The sequence below is a fragment of the Caretta caretta genome, chromosome 3 (genome assembly GCF_965140235.1).
Source record: "Caretta caretta isolate rCarCar2 chromosome 3, rCarCar1.hap1, whole genome shotgun sequence".
NCBI classification, from domain to species: domain Eukaryota; kingdom Metazoa; phylum Chordata; order Testudines; family Cheloniidae; genus Caretta; species Caretta caretta.
Genome location: NC_134208.1, coordinates 132,582,497 through 132,605,867, shown reverse-complemented (window position 1 = coordinate 132,605,867; position 23,371 = coordinate 132,582,497). Strand labels below are relative to the sequence as shown.

The window sequence follows — 23,371 nt, the reverse complement described above, 5'->3', positions numbered from 1 at the left end:
TTCCCAGTCCTTCTCCTGACTGACTTCCTGCTAAAATTTTAAAGAAACTTTACACATTTCCTCACAGGATATATTTGATATATATTCCAAATTGAGTCAAGGGGCAGGAATTCTATATTCCAAATGTTAACATTTTCAAAATATCAGCAAAGTGGGACATTCACAACATAATAAATTAAGAGTTGTACATTAAAAAAGGGACTCATTATTTCATTATCTCTGTTTGCTTGTTTAATCATCCTTTGGGACAATCTGTACTGTTAAGAAAAGTGTAGAAAACAGGCATCAGTTTTTGTTGTTCAATTATTAGTGCTATACTCAGAGTTTGACCTCATACAAGTATCCTTTAGGGAAACATCCTGCATGCTGTTAGCACTATTCTTAATGAGGGAAAGCATGGAACTCCTTTAGTGCTCTGCCAGAATTGTTTTAACTTCAAGTCAAAAGAACAACTGTTTGGAGTAATCCCAAAAAAAACATTTAACAATTAAAGTGGCAAATAATATTCCCAAACATCTAGCACTGTTCCATTTATAGACTAACAGTTATTATACCAAATAAAATAAATATCAGCCAGCTTTATTATGCAGCTACAGTCATGACTCCATAATTAAGGTGGTTAAGATGGTTTCCATTACAAATCCAGTTATGACCCCTCCTTATTCTTTCTGGGAGAGGTTGGGTGGGGAGCGAGAGGATGTTTCATGTTTGATTTCTAGCCAGAGGAGAATATTTTTAGGAAGTGTGAGGTTAATTGAACAAGCTGGTTTTGAGATATGAGACACTGGCTTTTTTTTTAAATTCTTTTGTCATTTCATGCTTAATTCAAAAATGTTTTGGTCCAAAAAACTTTGCATGTGTTGTTTGTACTAGTCCTCAACAAGAACAAGTGCATAGGGCTTTTTTTTTTTAAATACTAACTTGGAGAAAATGTTAAAATTATTAAAAGGTCAAGGTTAAAACTCTAGCAGCTATGTAAAGGCTTCTTGGATATTGTAACTTTCATGAAAGATCTAGCAAGTTTACAAGCTCCACTGTAACTAATCTAGCCTCTAGTTTTTTTAAAATGAACTATCCAACCTTTTTGTCACAATGATAGACTTAGAAATGCAAGCCAATAATAAGGCTTGTACCTTTCTCACTGATTTTTCTTTATGACTCTTCTTTACAACTATGGTTATTCATGATAAATTTTAGTCTCTTCTATCCCAATAGTATTTTTGCTTAACCACCCTTCATTCCCCTCCCGATTTCCTGCATATTCCTGACAGTATGCCATGACCTTAGATACCAGCATCAGCACAATCATCCATAGAAACGCATCACACTCCCATCGGTCCCCGAGCCAATGCTTTTTCTCTTTGCCACCCCTACTCCTGAATAGAGAGTGGAAGTCCCTGTGAACAAGGTGGTAAGAGGGGTATTACCAACTCACCCAGGATTCTCTGACGAGTTTAACCTGTGGTCATGGCGTAGACTGACTACATAAAGTATAGGGCCATGTCTACACTAGCACTTACATCAGCAAAACTTTGTCACTCAGGGGTGTGAAAAGAACAACCTGGGCAAAGTACGTTTTGCAAGCATAAGCGCTGGTGTGCACAGTGCTATGTCAGTGGGAGATGCTCTCCCACTGACATAGCTACCGCCGCTCGTTGAGCTGGTTTTATGATGTTGATGTGAGCTCTCTCCTGTCAGCATAATGCAGCTACACAAGCACTCTTAAGCGGCCGCTGTAAGCTTGTAAGTGTAGACATGGCCTGAGTCTTCTTTCAAAACTTTATATAACAACAAAGGGCAATCATACAGGCATTTCCTTAACTATAAGCTAGCTATCCATGACAACCAATGCAAGTCTCACCTTACAATGATTGGGGAGCTCAGTGTGCTGAAATGGATTCACTGTCTGGACCTTTCTTCCTCCACCTCACTCAGCTCCCCCCTTATTTATTTATAATTTTCCTAGGACAGCTGCAGTGAGAGGTTCCCCCCCAGTGCTAAGCTTTAATGTTACATTCAAACTAGCAACAATCAACTAGAGCAACTTCTAAAATATTTGTTAACCCTTATCTGACCACTTGAGAGAAAGTAAAGAAAAGAAAAACTATAATCAAGAACATTCAGTTCTACAATGAATGTGGCAGAGTAGATAAACACACAGTTAACACTCAATTCAACAATCAGCATGGCAGAGCAAGTCACATGTTCTCGAAGTTAACACTCAGCTCTGCAGACAGCAAGGTCGGTTTCACCCAAGGTGTTCCGGAGAAGGGGACAAAAGAGAATTCTCTCTACTCCTGCTGCACTCCCCACCTCGAAGTCTAGGACTAGATCAAATGTCACCTCTCTGAATCAGATATCTACGAAGCCCTGCCATCCTGCATCACTGCCAGATGTCATGCTTGTGAGGGACGATCAAAGGCATGGTGCCTATCATAGTTCATCTCTAGAGGGGAGTGCTTGCCTCATGGCTACCTCTTGTCTTAAACATGATATTTTAACGTACATACATCATGTTCAGCAACCAAGCATTATCATTCCAATCATAACTAAAACTTATGAACCAAACAGTACAATTGAATGTAACATGAAATTTAGCATTCCCATTCCTGTGGGTAACCATCCTAAGAAAATTTCCCACCAGCTAACTTGTCCTTCCTTTTCAATTATCTGTGCAACAGCTTTCAACTGTTTGACCTCATGAGTTACTTTAATTTGCAACTTTTCTTCTTTCTTTTCTAAGTAGTCTGTCTTGCAATTTCAGAAAAGTCCAGCAGTTGCTGTACTGTCTAGCAGATGGTGGCAAATCAATTGGCTGTAAGTGGATATTCAATTTTAAGTCCAATTTTTCATTCTCATACATGACGGCAGGTACTCAAAAGTAGAAGTCATCTACCCGAAGGGTGGTGATACTGGAATCAGCTTCAATGGTATTAACACAATACCTGGATCTATCAGGCACTCTTCTCCATCCAAAGTCACTGTACATACAAGAGAATGAAAACACATTCCCTTCTCCAAGATAAAAATGTTAGTTCCTTCTGGTCGTATTCCCTCTACCACATACTTTCTAATAAATCTAATATTCTTGGGTCAGTGGCTGTTGACTGTTTGGTCAGTACCGTTATGCAGGATCAAGGCTGGCACGACAATGGGTGCGCATACACCCATGTGTTAAAACTGATCACCATTCCTGATGTTACCAAGCATAATTGGAAACCTGACCCTGCATCCAATTGCTTAACACTGCAGGCAATGCTCCCAGTTTTACTGATATTGTGACTTCCTTAACTATTTCCCGCACAAGTATTCTCCTTCCCAGCATGCTAGATCTTAAGATTCATCTCCATTAAAACATCTCTCAGAACATCTACAAGTGATCTTAACTTACCCATAATTAGATTTGTCAGCGGTCCCATTATTTCTAACACCCAATGGTGTAATATTTGAAATTCTTGATCCATTCCTGCTTGCTTCTATAGGGCTTGTCCCACATCCTTAGTGATGCTAATCAATTTATTCCGAATTACTTCTAAATGTAATGTAATATTCAATACATCTACTCCTGTGCCTATTCCTCCTAAAACTGTGCCTACATGTCTAGCCCTTCTGTGTGGATTATGTCATTCTACTCATCCCAGGATTTGATTTGACCATCCTGGAACAGATCTTGCTGAGTGGCTATAAATTGGGAACAATCTGAATATGTATACATGATAGTCAATTTCCACTGGGGAATTTTCCATGTATAGATTTACCATTGAAGGTTGATTAGTACAGTTTGCTGGCCATTGGCTTTAAACTGTGTAGAGGTTATGCTTCTATTATCTTATTACACCGTCCTCTCAGCACCTGCTCCTCACCATTACTTGGAACCACAGTGATTATGGTGCTCGGAGTGGTAACCCTTGGAACTTTAAGTATCAGTATAACAACAGGTCCTCCACAATAGGCTATTTTCCTACCTGTAAAAAAACAACAACATGTATAATTTCCTGCTCTATCTTCACCTACTCTGAAGTTCAATCACCCTTTCCGGGCAGCTGCCCATCCACTAGGTGGCATTATGGAAGACTTTCAGAAGCACTCACGATGGTCCTATTCCACAACCACCCAAACCAATGTTCATGTTCTTCTACTAAAGCTCCATTCCTTGCATTTCTCAAAGACACCCAACATCCAAAACTAATGTTTTGGCCCTTTGGGAAAGCTAGCTGGGACTGGACTGACATTCTGCTTCCATCTCCTACCACTGCAGTTTGTCTCCACATCCAAGCCAATAGGTTTGGGTTCTTGGTCCAAAAGCTTGGGATGTTCCACGTCAGGGTAAGAATCACACCTCAGCTAAAGATACTAAAATCACTTGCCTTTCTAAAAAATAAGATAGTTATTTCCCTGCAAATGTTTTAAATAAACTACTGTGGAACCACTGTTCAGAATTCTTAATCCCTACCCAGATATACTCGATAAACTGTTGGACTAGCTTTACGATGTGATATGGCCCTTCCCAGCCTACAGTAAGAGAATGATCTCCTCTGTCCAATTCTTTTTACTGCTACTGAATCTTCTACTTGCTACTCCATTGTCTGCTGAGTTCTAATAAAATATTTATCCATTCTCTTCTGAGTATCCTCCATATTGAATGCTACAGTTTGATGAACTGACACTATGGTCTTTGCTAGATTTGCAACCCACTTATCTGTTAGAACCAGGGGCTGAAGCTCATAAGGGACTGGACTAAACCAGATTTTTGGCAGTCTCATTGCCCATCCTGTAATCATGTCATCGGGTAAGAGTCCATACGAATCGCAGGTGGTGGCCCTGATGGCCTTTAAGATAATTGGGAGTTTTAGTCCTATTCTTTTCCTGATTTCTTTACCATCTTTTTCAGAGCTTCCTTAATAGTTCTATTCATCCTTTCCACCTGCTTACTTACATGGGGATGATAAGAGAGATTAAATCTTTGGTCAATTCCACAGATTTTCATGGCATTTTTCATCATGCTACCAGTGAAACTAATTCCCTGACCTGAATCTACCCGTTCAGGAACACCACACCTTGAGAACGCTTGTTCAGTAAGGATTTGGACAGTAGTGTTGGCAGAATTATTTCTGGAGGGTATAGCTTCCACCCATTTTGTGAAAGAATCTACAATTACTAGCAGATGCTTATTCTCTTTCACTATTTGGAGCAGTTGTTAAATGTAATCAAACTGTATTCTAGAACCTGGACACACAGATGACCCCAAGGTCCCTTCTTTACCCTTCTATCTGCATTCACTGCTGCACAAGGAAAACAGTTCTTAACATACTGCTCTACATTCCAGCCTTGATTTAACCACCATCTCACCTAAGTTGTTCCTTCGTTTTATTGATTCCCTGATGTCCTCCCTTATCGTGAACCAGTACCATAAGATCAATCCTATCTAATTCAGGTATTACCCATTCCCAATTTTCTCCAGTTTTCATCAAGATTAAGACTTCTTTAGTCACTTCCACTTCCATTTTATTAAACTTTCCTATCTTCAAGATAGCCTCTTTAATCTGTTTTACTTTCTCACGGGTTTCTTGTAACTATACCAGGCCATGATCTGTGAGCTCCACTTTGGGGTTAACCACTGCCTGTACCTGGCCCTCCTCTTTAGGTTTCCCCCCCAAAACTGTTTCTCCATGCTGCCTACTTAGCTAATTGGTTAGCTGTGCTATTCCAATAAGCTTTTCCACTACCTTTCTTGTGAGCTCTTACCTTGATTATCTTTGGTTGTTTTTCCTTTGCTTGGCTAAGTGGATGATATACTGCAATAATGAGGTTATGTTTTAGAGGTTTCCCATTGGTGGAGGTCATGTCCTGGGTCTCCCAGCGATGAAGCTAGGTTACCAGGGCTTGACAGACCCAATCTGAGTGTGAATAAAATGGCTTTCTGTATAACTGGGATTTCTTCCAATCCTAAAGCAATAGTTACTAACTCTACATATTATGTAAACTGAGTACCACATACAGCATATTGAATTTTGCTTTCTGACTTTGGGTCTCTTAAGGCAAATCCCATTTTAGGTTTCCCCTTTACAAAATAAGAGGATCCATCAACAAACCATATCTGTCCTGATTCTTGATTTTGGCTCTCATTCTCTCATATACCTCCTTCTAAACAGACAAGATCCCATCCACATTCTTCAGGAAGGGACACTTGGGTGTTTCTCCTTCATACATCAGACCGTATGCCACAGCTGATGATCCATCACTAGCTTCTACCTTAATATCCCTATCCACTAACAATAAAGTTCACTTAGCGAGCCATGCACAGCTGTCCTCAATTTTATCTGACAGCAAATATCTTTTAGAAGTATGAGGGGTTCAAAGAACGACAATGTTATATCCTGTCAAGTAGCTAAAATGAATTATAGCCCAATATGCTGCCAATACCTGTATTTTGCAAGGCAAAAGTTTTACTTCAGTCTCATCCAATATCTGGGAGGCACAGGTTACTGGTTTGTCTGTTCCCATGCTTTCCTGCATTACAATCACTCCCAAGCTGTTTCTGTAGCACTAACTTCTAACATGAAAGGTTTTTCTGGGTCTGGTTAGCCAGATTTGGAGCCTGCGCTAAGCTTCCTTAAGTTGAGTTCCTTAAGTTGCTTTGGTATGAGCTGGAGTCCAATTGCATGCCTCATTTTTCTTGAGCAATTTGTACAAGGGGGCTGCCTTTTCTGTATATTGTAGAATAAGTTCCCTACAAAACCCTGTCAGCCCCAGAAAGGATCTTAGACGGGTAACATCAGTTGGTAAAGGCAGCTTCACCGTCTCCACTGGGTTTATACCCCGGGCATCAAAGGTGATACTTAACAAGTTTACAGAATCCTGTACTAGTTGGGCATTTCTTTCATTAATCTTTAGCCCCACCTGATATCATCAACACCTCATCCAAGACTAGGTGGTGTTTAAAGTTCTGCGTATGTATTAATATGTCACCTGCATATTCAGTGACATTTCCATTCCACTGTACCTTGTCCAAGACTTTGGTCACATGCACATGAAAAATATTGTGGCATTATGTTACAATTCAGGGACCCTGGTACAGGTAAACTGTTCTCCCTGGAACGTGAACACAAATTTATACCAACACTCAGGGTGAAGAGGGATAGCCCAGAACTCCTTTGATATACCCAGAACACTTGGCCCTCTGCCATTACATCTTCATATTACACTATCATGGGTGCTGTTACTGAGGTGACATTATTTAAAGCACAATAGTTAATAGCCACTTTCATTCCTGTCTTTCACTTACAGTGACCTTAGATGCTACTTGTAATTATAGCAAGTTTACAGATATTTCACACAAAAATGGGATTTTTCAAGTTGGCAATGTCATCTCTTTAAAATGAACTACACCAATTCACTTTTCCCCCTGCCCCCAGAGCATGTCAGGTTTTCTCACTTGCTTTCTGAGCCTCTGCTGTGGGGTCTCCAGTATTCTGAACTGAGTGAAATTTCTCAGTCCTTTTACACCTAGAATGCTCCTGGAAATTTATATGATCTGACAGCAATATGGAGCAGAGCCTTTAAACGCTGTGAACACTACAAAACTATCTATAAGAGATGTAACTTGCAGCATCCAAGGCTTGGAATATGAACCAAAAGGGGATCTATGAATTTCATAGGTTCTACTGGCAAAGTTTGTGTATTTCCATCAGGCCTCAAACTGTTCTGTTCATACTTAATACCAGGTTATAACCACCTGACAACTGCATTGAAGGATTCACTGATGTTATAAGCACTACCTTAACTCAAAAGACAACTTACATATCCAAATAAAGATTTCAAATAAAAACAAAATATTCACAATACACTCAACTCACACTGTTCACAATTTCTTTGAGCATTTACTCTGCAACACTACAAAGCAATTTATAAACTTTCTTAACACTAATTAATCTTCATTGGCTCCATAGGACGCTAAACTACAAGAGGCATTAAGATACACAAACATACACAATGCGTAGTTTCTACTAAAAGTCACGTTCACCTTTTACTTGGACTAAAAGAAATATATAACTGGTAAAAAAACACTGATAGCCATGAATCAATGAAGGACTGCAATATGGTGTAGTGCTGATGTATGGATGTTACAGTGCAGATGGTCCAAGTTAAGGATGAGTTTTAAGTGTAACCATAATTTGGAATTACACTGACAAATGAGCTGTAAATTCATGAATAAGTATGCATTCACAGCCTTGACTTGGATGCAGCAAGTTACATCCCTTATAGATAGTTTTGTAACTTGGGGGAATAATATAACAACCGTAACTTTAAAGATTTTTGTTTGCTAACTACTATAGTCATTCAGGGGCACTTTTTTAACACTCCTTACTCAAACAAAATTCTCATTGATGTCAAGGTGAGTTTTGCCTGAGTAAGGAATGACAACTGGAACCCCGACATACTGATTAATTACTCAAGATTTTCTTTAAATAAAGCTTGGCAAGCAGGAGGCCTGGAGTATAATGGCTGATTTTTCTTGTGAGATGCAATAAAGTAGGCATTGCAGCTGATGTTAGGTAACATTCAGGTTGTGCAGATACACTGGTAGTTAAAGTCTCTCAGATTTTTTTTTTTTTAAATAAATCTCAGCAAATTCCTCCTTCTTTCTCTACTACTTCTGCCTGTTATTTCTGCAAATGCACATATCTGGAAGTGTTAATGACAATGAGAAATGCTTTCTTAGCCCTAGAAAATGGAGAAACATCAGGGCAGGCTGAGTGTGATGCTGGGCAAGGTCACAATTAACATGTTTACCCATGTTATATAAAATGGTGTAGTTGGGAACTCTAACTTGTGCAATGATCCCCAACAGATTTAGTAAAGAACACAATGTAACCCCCAAGTGCAGAATCTGAGCCTAATTTGCAAACGTAGATACCCGGTCCCTAAATTAGAATACCCAATTATAGATTTAGACTAGCATTTCTCAAGCTGGGGTTCCCGGACCCCTGTGGGTCACCGAGCGTACTCCAGGGTGTCTGTGGGCCCTGTTGATCAACTCCGGCTTATCAGGCTCCCTGCCTGCCCTGGCTCTGCACCGCTCCCGGAAGCAGCTGGCACATCCCTGCGGCCACGGGGAGGGCAGGGGGTCTCTGCGCGCCGCATCCCACTCCCCTCCCCCCAAGCACCAACTCTACAGCTCCCATTGGCTGGGAACTGCGGCCAATGGGAGCTGTGGGGGCAGTGCCTGTGGGCAGGGGCAGCAGGCGGAGACCCACTCCCCGCCACACCTGGGAGCCACTGCCAGAAAGATGTGCTGGTTGCTTTTGGGAGTCGCCTGAGGTAAGTGCTGCCCAGCCGGAGTCCACACCCCTCACCCCTTCCGACACCGCAACCCCCTCCCAGAGCCTGCACCCCTCAGCCCCTCCCACACCCAAACTCCCTCCCAGAGCCTGCACCCCCTCCTATACCCCAACCCCTGCCCCAGCCTGGTGAAAGTGAGTGAAGGTGAGGGAGAGTGAGCGACGGAAAAAGAGGGGGATGGAGTGAGTGGGGCACAGGAAGAGGTGGGGTGGTGCCTTTGGGGAAGAGGTGGAATGGAGCTGGGGCCTGGGGCTGAGCAGGGCGGGCTTGGGGGTCCCCAAAAAATTTTAAATCAAAATGGGAGTCCTCGGGTTGCTGAAGTTTGAGAACTGCTTTTTTAGACAATCAAACTGGAACTTAGGTACTCAGAAAAAACACTTTCAAGTAAGAGTACCAATACAAGCACCCACATGAAAAAAGGGGGGGGGGGTTCCCACAGTTTTTTGCTAAACCTTAGACAGGCTGAAACAGCAGGAATAGGGTTTTGTTTCTTTGTTTATTTGCTGTTTTTTTTTTAAAAAAAAGCCTTTGAGGTAATGGCCTCTTTCGAAGACCAGCAGGACACTGAATTCCAAAAGTTCCAAACGCAGTTGGAAAAATGCAAGATGGCTGGATTGGTGGTGAGGTGCTTCCATATTGGTCCCGGGACTGCAGAGCACTTGAGAAAAGGTACACATATTTGGGAAATCGAGTCTAGGGAGGAGCCAGACACTCCGGACAACAGAAAAGAAAGAGATTGAGTGCACTGACTGGAGACCCAGAAGTGGAACAGTACTGATGCATCTACTAAAGACCAAGTGATGTTTACAGCCCAAGAGTTTCTGTTGATCACTACTGCCACACACACTGCCTAAATACAGTTGTTTTGCGTGTGAGAGAAGGATATAAAAAAACTGTGGGGAAACTCAACATATTGCATCCATCAGTGTAGCTGAAATGTTAAGATGACCTTTGAAACTGTTTATAAAAAGGCTGCCATTTACACAGAGAAGTTGAAATGGATTGGGGGGGGAAGGGAGTTTGAATGGTTGCGCACAGTACAGAGTTTGTGCTTGATATTCATATCTATACAACATGTTTGCATATTTGAGTGTTATGAAATATAACCAAGAGCATGTTTTTTTAATCTTCAAAAGGAGGAAAATCACAATCTGTGTTTTAAACTGCAAAGGGTGAGCCAAATTCAGCCCTTGCGTAAGCAAATGACTTACTGCTGAAGTAATGGAGATGCACCTAAACTGAATTTGCCCTGATGTGTGCACCCATCCGATTTGAATGTAGACCTACCTGGAGAGATAGCTCTGTGGAACTGATACATGTCTTCTCCTATCAGTTCTTGTGCTACTTGCTTAATTTTCTGTCTGACAGCTTCTAATTTGGCCTCAGATTCATTTAGTATTTCCTCCCCATTGGGGTCACTGCAAACACAGAATACACATAAAATTAGAAAGTGACAGCTGTTAGAACATCAGCAAAGAGTTAAAAATACATACTTTATCTTCCACTAACCACCATATGTTTAATTAGTGCGGTCAAAGTTAAGTATTATTTTGGAATGAGCCAAATTTAAAATGAATCTTTCTGATCCAGTGTAAGTAGGTGCCTCTGAACTCCATTGTGGATTCTAAATAATTTCCCTTAAGATAATCAACCATTCAAACCCAGTCTGAATAGCATGCTGCTTATTTCAGGCTGTAGCTTTAACTATGACTAAAGAAGAAGTAACGAGGAAACTCATGACAAGGCTCAAAATAAATCTGCAGAAAAGCCAGAAAAATCTGAGGAAGACCTCTCTCCATACACAAAATCCACCGCATTTTGCAATACATTAGATTAATATAGCACAAGGATCTACTTTATATATGTTTTTAGTCAGTATTTATGAAATATGCTACTAAGGAAACCTCTACAGTATCTTATCCACAACTATCGTTACATTAGATTTTATATACAGCATTTAAAGGACAGTTCATCTAGTGTACTTTAAAAGCCCCAACAATGTACACATTATTATAGGTTTACATCTCTTTTAAAATTACTATTTTGTAGATTTAGCTGATACAGTAAAAGCGGTGTTATCCAGCCCTGTACCAAGCAGAAAGTGCTATAAATCGGCATTTCTAATCTTCACAGAAAGTCCGGTTTGTGCAGGGCCAGCAGGCTCCCTACCTGGCTCCTTGTGGCTCCCCAGAAGCGGTGACATGTCCCTGCTGCTCCTAGGCGGAGGAATGGCCATGAGGGATTCAGAGTGCGGGGAGCTTGCAGGTTGGGGTGTCTGATGCTTGGGGTGTCGGCTCAGGGAGGGAGTTTGGGTGCAGGAGGGGGCTTGGGGCAGGGGCACGAGAGGGGTTTTGGGGTGCTGGATCTGGGGGGTGTTCACCTCGGGCAGCTCCCCACAAGCTGTGACCTGTCCCTGCTGTTTTAGGCAGAGGCAGTGCGCAGAGCCCCCGGAGCTCCAAATGGACACGGTTCCCAGCCAATGGGAACTGCGGAGCCAGGGCCTGGGGCGGGGCCTGGGCAATCACACTTCCGCCTAGGAACAGCAGGGACAGGTCGCCACTTGCAAGGAGCCGCCCAAGGTGAGCAACCCCCAGATCCAGCACCCCAAAACCCTTCTCGTGCCCCAGTCACCTGCCCCGAGCCTCCTCCCACACCCAAACTCCCTCCCTCTTAGTTAACCGGAATTTTTCACTTACCGGTACCCCCCATTCCCCAACATGACAGATAAAAAAAACCTTTTACTGTAGTTTGGTTATGAACAAATGTTTAAAGATGGCTAGAATTCTGAAACTGTGCTCTGTACTGAATAGTTAAGACAGAGAGGGGAAGGAAAGTACAGACACAGTACAGCAAAGCACCATTAGTACACTACTAGAAAACAGGATTCCATGCAAAGGAATCTAAAAGCTTACAAGGACAAAAGGAAGGACTGAACATTTAAGTACCTGTGCTGAGTCTACACACAAGCCTTCTTCCCCCTGAAAATTCCAGCGCTGCTATTCTTTGTGCAGCAACAGAGACAGAGCTAGTGCAGCAAAGGCTCTAGTGGCCACTAGAATGATAACCACCTCTGCTCAAAACAAGTCTGGACAGCATCAAGGTTAAAAAAATGGCAGCTGCCAGCACCTTACGTACAACAGCGCTCACACCATTACCACCACTGTGGAGCTGCACAGGTGATAACAACAGTGGGAAATTTTAGGGAAAAAAAGACGAGTACAGACAAAGCCCAATGTCTGAAATTACATATGTAATTCTCCAGATAAATCTTTTATACAATAGGCTGTGGCAAACCTCAACTTTTTCCGTTATTCTCCCACAGCACCTACTGCTTCCAATGATCAGGGCACAAAATGTAAGGCATCCTACAACTATGTATGCAGACACTCCTTAAGTTCCAGCATGTATGGGGTTACAAGTAGAACCCAGGTTCCCTGGTCATCACATGGGTGATCTGGGGTGGGGCTATAAAAGAAACGGGGAAGCTATTTCAAAGGAGGCTACCTAGAACGATGCGTTCTTTCCCCTCCCAGCTTGCTGGAAAGGTCTCTGTTGGCTGTTACCAAGTGTTCCGTGTTACCCTGGCCCTGTTTTGGAATATTCTTTATGTTAATAAAGCCATCTCTAAGGAAGTGGACTTGACATGAGCTAGAGGCTGGTCCTTACTTTTAATTTCCCGACCGGTGCATGTGCCCACTGGCTTACATATCCTTTTAGAGGAAATAAAACAACACAGCTTGTGGGAAATGAACTGAGCCTATGTTTATCTTCCTTGATGTCTAGCTCAACAGAATATTGCATCTGTTACTCATAGATACAGAAAACTCTGCAAGGCAATAGTAAGTTTCTGGGTCAGCATGGAAATGGGAATTAATGTTGTGACTCACCTAGTAATCCTGTGAAGTAGGAATATTGTCCTTTTACTTTCAATAGTTATATCACGACTAAGTTTCACAAGCCTCTCATATTTATCATGTCTTGTGTCAAGCTCCAGTTGAAATGCTAAGAACAGAATGCAGATGATCACAAAAACAATTCTCATGTGTCGTCCAGTACAATAACATTAAAGTATTCTATTACTACACTATTTGTGTAACAGAACCATTTAATCTTCCATTATTTCACATTTGTATATAAAAAATCTAAAACAAAAGGTCACACCATTACAACGCTTTACTATATGTTACAGCAGGGAAAATACAATAAATAATACATTTTTAAAGCAGTAAAGGAAAGTCATTTTTATTCCTAATATACTAATTTATGGCCTGATCCTGCTGCCACAATGGAGGAGGAGGACCTTGTTTAGTTTAGCTTCATCATAAATGATATGACTAATTAGCTGCTGCACCCTTATAATGGGTTTGTACTAGTTAATCTCTGTTTCTACTCATGTCTCAACACCTCCTCCCACCACACTCAATCTTTGGAGGGTAGACACATCGGGAACACATGTTATGTCTGTATTATGAGTCTATGTGAACAGTTTGTTTAGAAATAATGACAATTCCTAAAGGATTAACTGTTACCTGTGAAACATTCAGAACGTTTTGACGTGGTAGAGAAACATTTTACAGTTCTCAGTTTCTTTCTTTTGTTGTTCATTCTTCCTTACCTTCTACTTCCTCCCTTTTTTCTGACAGTTCTCCTCAATTCATTTGTACTAGGGCTCTTACATTCTCTCTAGTTTGCAGCCACACACATACATTCAATCCCGCAGAGGGTGTCAAACATACTAATATGTGTGCCTCTTTCAATGTAACAAATTCATGATGAACAGCTATTTTTCAGACTGGAGAGAAGTTAGATAGTGTAGGGTCAGCATTGGGATTAATGTTTATTAAATACAATGGACAACAAGAGGGCAAAGTTAATCAATTCCAAGAAATCTGATAACAGGGCATCTTTTCAAAAAACGGAGAATTTTTAAATGTTCCCCCTGCAAGGGTTAGTAAATATTTTACTAAAAAGATTACACAGAAAATGCAATTGTTCTCTGAATATTATTGTGCCAAATTTGGAGAGGACGGCTTTTGTCTATACTGACAAGTTAATTAAGGGTACATCTGCACTCCAGAAGACAAGTTAATTAAGGGTACATCTGCACTCCAGCTGGGAGTATGCCTCCCAGCAGAAGACAGATATGCTAGTTCTGTTCAAGTTAGTGTGCTAAAAATAGCAGTGTAGCCAGTGGTAGCATGGTCAGCAGCTCAGGCTAGCCACCTGAGTACATACGGGGTGGGGTTCTGGAAGGGTTTATACTCAGGCAGCCAGTCTGAGCTGCCACCTATGCCACCCCCAGCAATTTTTAACATGCTAGCTTGAGTAGAGCAAGAGCACGTGTCTCTACTCATGCTGGGAAGCACACTCCCAGCTGCAGTGTAAACATACATGCAACTTTGTGGTTTGACCAGTTAGCATGTTTCTCAACACAACTGTCTTTGTTCACACTAAAAGAAAAATCATGTTTAACACGGCTAGTTACAAAATGTTAATCAACACATTTCCTAACAGGATGCATTTTCCCAGACTAGACAAGACCTATAGTCAATTATTAAAGTGTGAAATCGGATTGTAGCTCTGCTTTAAATGCAAATCTCACCACAGCCTTATTTGTAGATTCATACCTGCATAATGGTATTATAGGGGCCTCATGGAAGGGAAAGATATAAAGCATGAAAAACTAGAGGTCCTTAGTATCAGAGAATTAACAGTGCACAAACATTAACAGAAAATACAAAGTTTAAGTTCACATGAATTATTTTTAAAGAATTCTAATCACTAATTTTCATATAATATAACACAGGATACCATTAATAATCATGCTACAGCTGCACCATAAAGTTTATTTTTATTTGTTGACATACATACAAAATATCTAGTTTTGGAAAAACAACAATATCAATTACTGACAATCAGAATTCTAAAGAAATCATAGAAACCGTCTCTAATAGCAGCTATGTGCTCCCAATAATGAAGTCTTCACTTTACAAAATCTTATTGACCTTAGTTATATTAGTCTTTTATCAATAGATAATTTTAGATCACGCCAAGACACGGGTATAACTTTCTGATCAGATAATTTATTTTCCATTGCTTTATTTACACACACACATATTTCTGTTTCCTGTTTTTTTTTTATGTTGCAATGACTCCCCTCCCCACACAATTATCCTCTGATTCTTCCCTCTTCACAGTGCTCACCTCTTAAAAGAAAAGTGGAGGAACCTTGTTGAGATATTAAACCAGGGATCTGGATCACATCAGTGTGCTTTAATCAAGCCAGTTTCCTCTACAAAACCCACCTTGCAAGTGTACTAAGGCTTGTCGACATAAGAAAGGTGCATTTAACGTGATTTAAAAAAAAAAAAAAAAGAAGCAGTTGAACTAGAGCAAAGCCCTGTGGAAATACTTATTTTGGTTTAAACCAAGCTTATTTTGATTTAGTTTAAATTAGGAACAGATTTAAGGCTAAACCAAAATAAGACTCTCAAACTAAAATAAATGTCTACACATGGGTTTGCACCAGTTTAACAACTAAACAGGTTAAAAAATTTCTGCGTGTAAACAAGCCCTAGTCTCAAATAATTACAACTGTCTGCTGTGAGCGGCAAAGCTCTCCTTTCAAAGGTGATCAGTAAGATTAAGATTCTGTCATGGTATTTTTAGTAAAAGTCAGGGACAGGTCATAGGCAATAAACAAAAATTCACAGAAGTCTGCAACTTCTGGGGGGTGGGGAGGAAGAGTTGTTCTGGGGGCCGCTGCTCTGGGGCTGGCCAAATGCTCCGGCGGCAGTGTTCCCGCAGACAAGGCTATGGTCCTGCCTCAGAAGTCACGGAGGTCCACGATAGAATCATATCCTTACTGATCAGCAAGGAGTGCTGTGTCTCACCCTTCTCCTAACTAAAAAGTGACCCTATCATCTCTACCACAGAATTCTGCTGGCTTAGAAAGCGAGAGATCAAGTCCCAAATTTAGAGAGTCTCACTGATTTTAATTTTGTCTATTGACAGCCCTGTTTACCCCATCACGAAATATTTTATTTCCACTAACTTTTATTGTATACATTTGTTATAATCTGGACTCTTAACTTTTACTTACACTTAAAAGACACCATCAAAGATGAAGACGAATTAACATTGTCTTTTTCATCTTTTCTTTGACCATGTGCGAAATTGTCATGCTTTCGTTTTCTGAACCCACCCGATCCTATACATAGAACACAAGAAAAAAAATGAGAGATTTAAATAGTATTATTGAATACCAGTTTTATAACTGCTTGACCAGATGTCATGCCATTCATTTCAGGAGTGTTTTTTAATATATCCAATGTTGAATATTTTATGTCCATCCTTCCAAGTATCAGAGGGGTTGCCGTGTTAGTCTGTATCCACAAAACAACGAGGAGTCTGGTGGCAGCTTAAAGACTAACAGATTTATTTGGGCATAAACTTTAATCTGAAGAAGTGGGTTTTTTTACCCATGAAAATTTATGCCCAAATAAATCTGTTAGTTTTAAGGTGCCACAGGACTCCTCATCCTTCCAAGGTAAATATAATTCAACTCTATCCAGTTTACTATAAAGAATACTGTACGGGACATAAAAACTGAAGTCTTGGTTGCTTTGTGTAAACATTATGGGCTCCATTATGCTTCCATTGAAATCAATAGCATGCCTCCTCTTGATTTCAATGGAAGCCTGATGGGGCACCAAAAGATCTCTATCACTTTTAGTGGTGTTGGAGAGATCTCTCTCTCTCCTTCTACATATATATAGAGAAATAAAATTAGGCAGGCACATGCGCAAGCACACACAGATATATATTATATAGCGAGATAGAGACAGATCTAGATATACACACACACATATATAAGGCCTGATCCCAGAAACCTTTAACCCACTAAATATGATGAGACTGTGCAGCTTGCAGGATTGATTCCATAGCTTTTGTAAAGTGTTTTGAAACCCTTCAGAATGAGTGCAACCATATCATTATAAAATTATTACCACTGTCGCACTGTGCCTCTTTCGCCAGAAAACTTTGGTCTTTGGAGAACAGAAGGAGCAATTTAAGAAGGCAATTATTGTTCAGTGTATTAATTTCCATCTCTTGTTGCTTCCCATATCAGCTCCCTGTGCTCTGGTCACTCTTAACCTTGTCTCCCCTCTCACTCATTTGTGTGATGTTTTCTCCTGGGCTGCTCTCTGGAGCTGAACCCACATACCTCTTCCAACACACCAAAGTCCTCACTCTTCTCTTTGAAATCTCTCCTCAAAACCCATTTCTTCTAACTTGTGTTTTACTACTAACTTCCACTTCTGTACTATGTGCTCCTCTTGTCTTCCCACCATCTGTGCTAGACAAAGCACAATTTAGGATTCACTTACTGCACAACACACATTGCCATATCTTCATTTTAACTTGTACCTCCCTTTCCTTATCTCCTTGCTTTGTAAGATATCTTCATTTTTATGTTTAAACAATTGAGGCCCAGATCCTACAAACACTTATATACCTGCTTAACTTTATACATGTCTAGTCTTGTTCATTTTCATTTTTCAAAAAGAAAGCAATTTTAAGTTACACACAGGATTTCAAATATTTTCAGTTTAACTATTTATTATCCCAAACCAAAAACAGAATGTGGGCATAGTTATTTTCAAAACAACGAAATTGAAAAAATCAATATTTCCTTCATAACCCTGTCAGACAATTAGTTCAGGAGTCTGTTTTTCCTCTAACAGTTGAAAAGATCACATATATGACCTTTACAACAGTGCGGGGTGTGACGTTGCACTCCATATGCTTTATGAAAATATGCTTATGAATGTGAATATGATGTAACTGGAATATGCTTTATGCAAAACGTCTCTTGTAAGGTATCATTACAAAGCTTGTAATCTACTGAGTGTGTTCATCCTATTTGTTGGCATGTATTATTTCTATGTCTGGAGTTAGAAGAATTAGATATAAACTTGTATTACTGATGTAAACATATTAAGTGGAAGTCATTAAAGGTGCTTCAGAATCAATGAACTGTAAATGGCTCTGTTTACTTGCAAACCTTCCTGTGTACATGTGGGCCAGCCCAGGAAGAATAGAGGTTGGGTTTCACAGGACATGTGATCATGTCACCTGATTCTGGAATCCATCTTAAATCTGGTACTTTTCCATTTAGAAGGAGGGGTGTGGACCCAGAGACATAGGCGCCAACTTCTCCTGGCGCTGGTGGGTGCTTATGCTCCCCCACCCCAAATCCACCCCTGCCCCGCCCCTCCTGCCCCCATTCCAACCCCTTCCCCAAAGTCCCCGCCCCAACTTGCCCCCTCCCTGCCCCATTGGACTCCTTCCCTAAATCCCCACCCCCGCCTCTTCCCCGCCTCCTCCCGTGAGCATGCCGTGTTCCCGCTCCTCCCCCCTCCCTCCCACAGCTTGTTACGCACAAGCGCTGGGAGAAGTGGGGACACGGCACGCTCAGGGGAGGAGGGGGAGGTGAGTTGGGGTGGGGAGCTTGGCTGCCGGTGGGTGCAGAGCACCCACCAGTTTTTCCCCATGGGTGCTCGAGCACCCACAGAGCCAGCGCCTACGCCCAGAGAGACAAAAGATTCTTGCATTGTGCCAAAGCTATAAAAGGGGGTGGAGCAGGACAAAGGCTGCCATTCATGAGAAAGCCCCTGTTTACCACCTAAGATGTCTGCTGGAACTAACAAGGACTGTACCAGGGGAAAGGATTGGGCCCAGACTTGGAAGGAGTCTAGTCTGTGAAAGAAGCTTACTGGAACATCTTTGAGGGTGAGATATTACCTGTAATCAGTTTCTTCATGTGTGAGGCTTAAACTTGTGTGTTTTATTTTATTTTGCTTGGTGACTTACTTTGTTCTGTCTGTTATTACTTGCAACCACTTAAATCCTACTTTTTTATACTTAATAAAATTGCTTTTATTAATAAACCCGGAGTAAGCTGGGTGAGCGAACAGCTGTGCATATCTCTCTATCCGTGTTATAGTGGACAGACAATTTATGATTTTACCCTGTATATGCTTTATATAGCGTAAAATGGATTTATTTGGGGTTTGGATCCCATTGGGAGCTGGGTGCCGGAGGCAGGTAACCTGCTAAGCAGTTTTCACTTAAAGCCTGCAGTTCTGGGGGGGCGGTCCAGACCCTGAGTCTGTGTTGCAGCAGGCTAGCGTGTCTGGCTCAACAAGACAGGGTTCTGCAAGTCCCAGGCTGGCAGGGAAAACAGGCTCAGAGGTAATTTCAGCACATCAGGTGACAGTCCCAAGGGGGTCTGTGACCGAACCCATCACACAGGGATTGAAGTTCTGTGCTCTACTCTGAATGTTAGATACATCGCCCACCACCAGCTACAAGAACACCACAGGCAACCCATAAAAGGGATGGTTAAATGTACCTACCACACAAAGTAAACCAGCAATCTGAATATTATAAAAAAATTATATTTCATTGAATTTTAGGTTTTTTAGCTCCTGACTCCATTCCACGGTTGAAGGGAAGTGATGGAAGTGCTGTGTACGGATACCTGGCCCAAAACAGAGCTGGCAGGAAGCATGCTGACACATTGCACTATGACAAGTTAAGTCACCAGCACAAACACCACTCTCTTCTAAGGCCTGGTCTACACACAGACTTTTGTATTGGTATAAATATGACAGTTAGGGGATGAGATTTTTTCCCAGATATAATTATGCAGGTACAGCCCCTAGGTGCACCACTATAGTTTAGTGCCTTCATAAGCTATAGCAGGATAAGCACATTTATAACTGGGCCACAGCTGGGGAGCTGTACTGCTATAACTCTACCAGTAGAGTCAGGGCTAGTCTACAGTGGCAGTGCTTTAACGTGGCTTGTGTGGTCGCCGCAGAGTGGTGGAAGAGAGCTCTCCCAGCTCTGTCAAAAAAAAACCAACCAAACAAACCAAACCACCTCCATGAAGGGCCTAGCGCCTCCCAGCAGGGCAAGCTCCTCCACTGTCTACACTGGCACTTTACAGCGCTGGAACTTGCTATGCTCGGGGGGAGTTTTTTCACACCCCTGAGCGAGAAAGTTGCAGGGCTGTAAACTGCCCGTGTTGACAAGCCCTTAGAGCAGTACCACACGCGTGGGCAGACAAGCCCTGAAGGCTCAGCTTGGGGGATGAGAGAGCCCAAAAGGCGACGAGCCAAGCGGAAGCGTCTACACAGCCGCAGTGCAGGTAGGTGTTTGTACGCCCGGGTTGCTTCTTTGCGCCCTCTGAAGGTTTCCTCCCTTTAACAAGCGGCTTCGCCTCTTCTTTTTCGCGTGAGGCGCTCCGGCCCCTCGCACCGCGCCGTGCCCCGGTGGGCTGGCCAGGCCCGTGCAGCTCCGCTGAAACCAGACGCCCGCAGGGGCTGAGCGGGAACCGGCTTTTGCAAAACACTCACAGCCCTGGACGTGAGCGGGGCCGCCCGCCAGCGCGAACCCGGGGGGTGTGGGGGCGGGACCCTCAGGGGCCGGGGCGCAGAGGGGCGCGCAGGCGGCTGCTTGCCCCGCGGGAAAGAGGGGACCTGCCGGGGCCTTCCCACCCCCGGGGGCAGCAGCTACGTCGTGATCCCGGGGACGGGGGAACCTCGGGCGCCGCCGCCGCCGCCACGCCCGACCGCGCGGTCACCTTCTTTGCTGCTCATGTTCCCTGCGGCCCGCGGGGGAGGCGGCGGCGCCCCGCCCCTCACTCACTCTCACACACACACGCGCGCGCGCGCCCGGGCCCAGGCAGCCGCTGTCGTGTCGCCGCCGCGAGTCTCGAGAGCTTCCAGCCTAACCCCAACCCGCCGTGAGCCCCGCTCCGTCAGGACCCCCCCTCCCCCAGCCAGGTGCCTAACGCAGGCGCCTGACACCATGCCCCCACTTGCGAGCGCCAACCCCAAAGTGGTGTCATAAAGCGGGAAGTGGTCAGAGCGGAGACGTCGCCGCGGAGGGAAGGAATCGGCCTCACTGTCTGCGAAAGGGTTAGGCCAAGGAAACTAGTCAGGTTTCCAAACAGGCACTCAGTTGATTCGGTAAAAGTAGTCCCACGTGCAGGACCCTCTCTGAGGTTCAATGAAGCCGGTGTACTATGGGAAATGTAGTTCTCTGCTGGGAACGTGGTGAACTACCTGGGGGAAACGCCAGCAGCGCAAAATTCAAGCCTCGCATTTTCCTTTCTAGGCAGAAACTAGCTCAGGAATTGTCTCCTTCCAGGATAAAGACAGGCCCTGTCGCCTTTGCAACCTTTTAGTGCTTTAAAACAAATCCCACGAATTAAAATATTTCACTTTTACCAATTTTTTTAAAATCACCTTTTTAAAAACCTTCTGTCTGCTTTTGCAAAAAAAAGAGACTGCTTTTTTCCCAAGGTACCACCAAATAAACAAATATAAAAACCAAGGGGAAAGCGAAAGTGTAAATGCATGCGTTGTGAAACGCATCGCATCCTCACAGAAGATCCGGAAAACTGGAGTACTATTGATCATGGTTACTCTAACCCATAGGCCCCAACTCCAAAAAAATTAGCGGGTGCTTAGCACCCACTGGCAGACAAGATTCCCCCTGCCCCCAGCACCTCATGTCTGCAGGTGACCCCCTCCTTCCCAAGCACCTCCTGCACACAGCGGAACAACTGAGAGGGAGGGCCTGGGGGAGAAGTGGGGACAGGATGCACTCGGGGAAGGGGGCAGGAAGGGCTGGAGGCAGGGGGAGGTCAACCTCCCGCTCAGGTGGAGAGAAAGTAGGCACCTATGCTCCATCCGCACTGTCAAATAACACCTGAGTTCTACCTGTGCAACCACCATGCAAAGAACTGCCTGAATGTCATCTGTGATACCAAACTCAGGCACGAGAATTTTCCAAAATATCTTAGCGTGGTTCTAGATCACAGCCTCACAGAGAACGAACTTTCAGAGGTGTCCCAGCTTCTGTTTGCCAGATGCTGGGAATGTGTGACAGTAGATGGATCACTTGATGATTGCTAGTTCTGTTCATTCTCTCTGAGGCACCTGGCACTGGCCACTGTTGGAAGAAAGGATACTGGGCTACATGAACTTTTGGTCTGACCCAAAATGGCCGTTCTTATGAACATCTGGCAAAGACAGCTACCAAGTTAAAGGCTACCAATAATATAGTCCACAAATAAGACAAATAATATTATAATGCCACTATATAAATTCACGGTACACCTACAACTTTAACACTGCATGCAGTTCTGGTCACCCGGTCTATATCTAAAAGAGATATATTAGAATTGGATAAGGTACAGAGAAGGGCAACTAAAATGATTAGGGGTGTGGAACAGCTTCCATCTGAGGACAGATTAAAAAGACTGGGACTGTTCATCTTAGAATAGAGACTACTAAAGGGAGGATATGATAGAGGTCTATAAAATCATGAATGGTGTGGAGAAAAAAGAAAAGGAGTACTTGTGGCACCTTAGAGACTAACCAATTTATTTGAGCATAAGCTTTTGTGAGCTACAGCTCACTTCATCGGATGAAAGTGAATAGAGAAGCGTTAGTTACCCCTTCACATAACACAAGAACCAGGGGTCTCCCAATGAAATTAATAGGTAGCAGATTTAAAACAAACATAAGGATAAACTTCTTCACACAGTGCACAGTCAACCTGCAGAACTTGTTGCTCGGGGATGTTGTGAAGGCCAAAAGTATAACTGGGTTAAAAAAAATTAGCTAAGTTCATGGAGGATAAGTCCATCAATGGCTATTAGCCATGATGGTCAGGGATGCAACACCTTGCTCTGAGTGTCCATAAACCTCTGACTGCCAGAAGCTAGGACTAGACTATTGTTCACTCAGTAATTGCCCTGGTCCGTTCATTCCCTCTGAACCATCTGTCACTGAACACAGAAGACAGGATATTGGGCGAGACAGACCATTGGTCTGACACAGTATGGCCATTCTTATGTTCTTATGTAACTAGCCAGGACCAGTTGGAGAGCAGGTGCTGACATCTTGGGGATAGCTAACTTCTCCCTTGTCTTCTCAGCAGCTGAATA

General features: G+C 42.8%; 1 protein-coding gene and 1 long non-coding RNA gene across 2 annotated transcripts in view; one reads left to right on the top strand and one right to left on the bottom strand.

The window, feature by feature from the left end:
- LOC142071596 (uncharacterized) overlaps positions 1–10,320 on the top strand; it is a 67,433-nt gene extending 57,113 nt beyond the window's left edge. Inside the window, exon 3 of the long non-coding RNA XR_012667728.1 lies at positions 9,868–10,320. This is a non-coding gene — a long non-coding RNA (uncharacterized LOC142071596). The remainder of the gene's footprint in view (positions 1–9,867) is intronic.
- TSNAX (translin associated factor X) overlaps positions 1–21,169 on the bottom strand; it is a 45,388-nt gene extending 24,219 nt beyond the window's left edge. Inside the window, exons 1-4 of the mRNA XM_048843876.2 lie at positions 20,996–21,169; positions 16,445–16,552; positions 13,230–13,344; positions 10,630–10,760 (exon numbers count right to left, since the gene is read on the bottom strand). Of these exons, the coding sequence (XP_048699833.1) occupies positions 10,630–10,760; positions 13,230–13,344; positions 16,445–16,552; positions 20,996–21,011 (370 nt within the window). The 5' untranslated portion in view covers positions 21,012–21,169. The remainder of the gene's footprint in view (positions 1–10,629; positions 10,761–13,229; positions 13,345–16,444; positions 16,553–20,995) is intronic.
- Between the last annotated feature and the right edge of the window lie 2,202 nt (positions 21,170–23,371).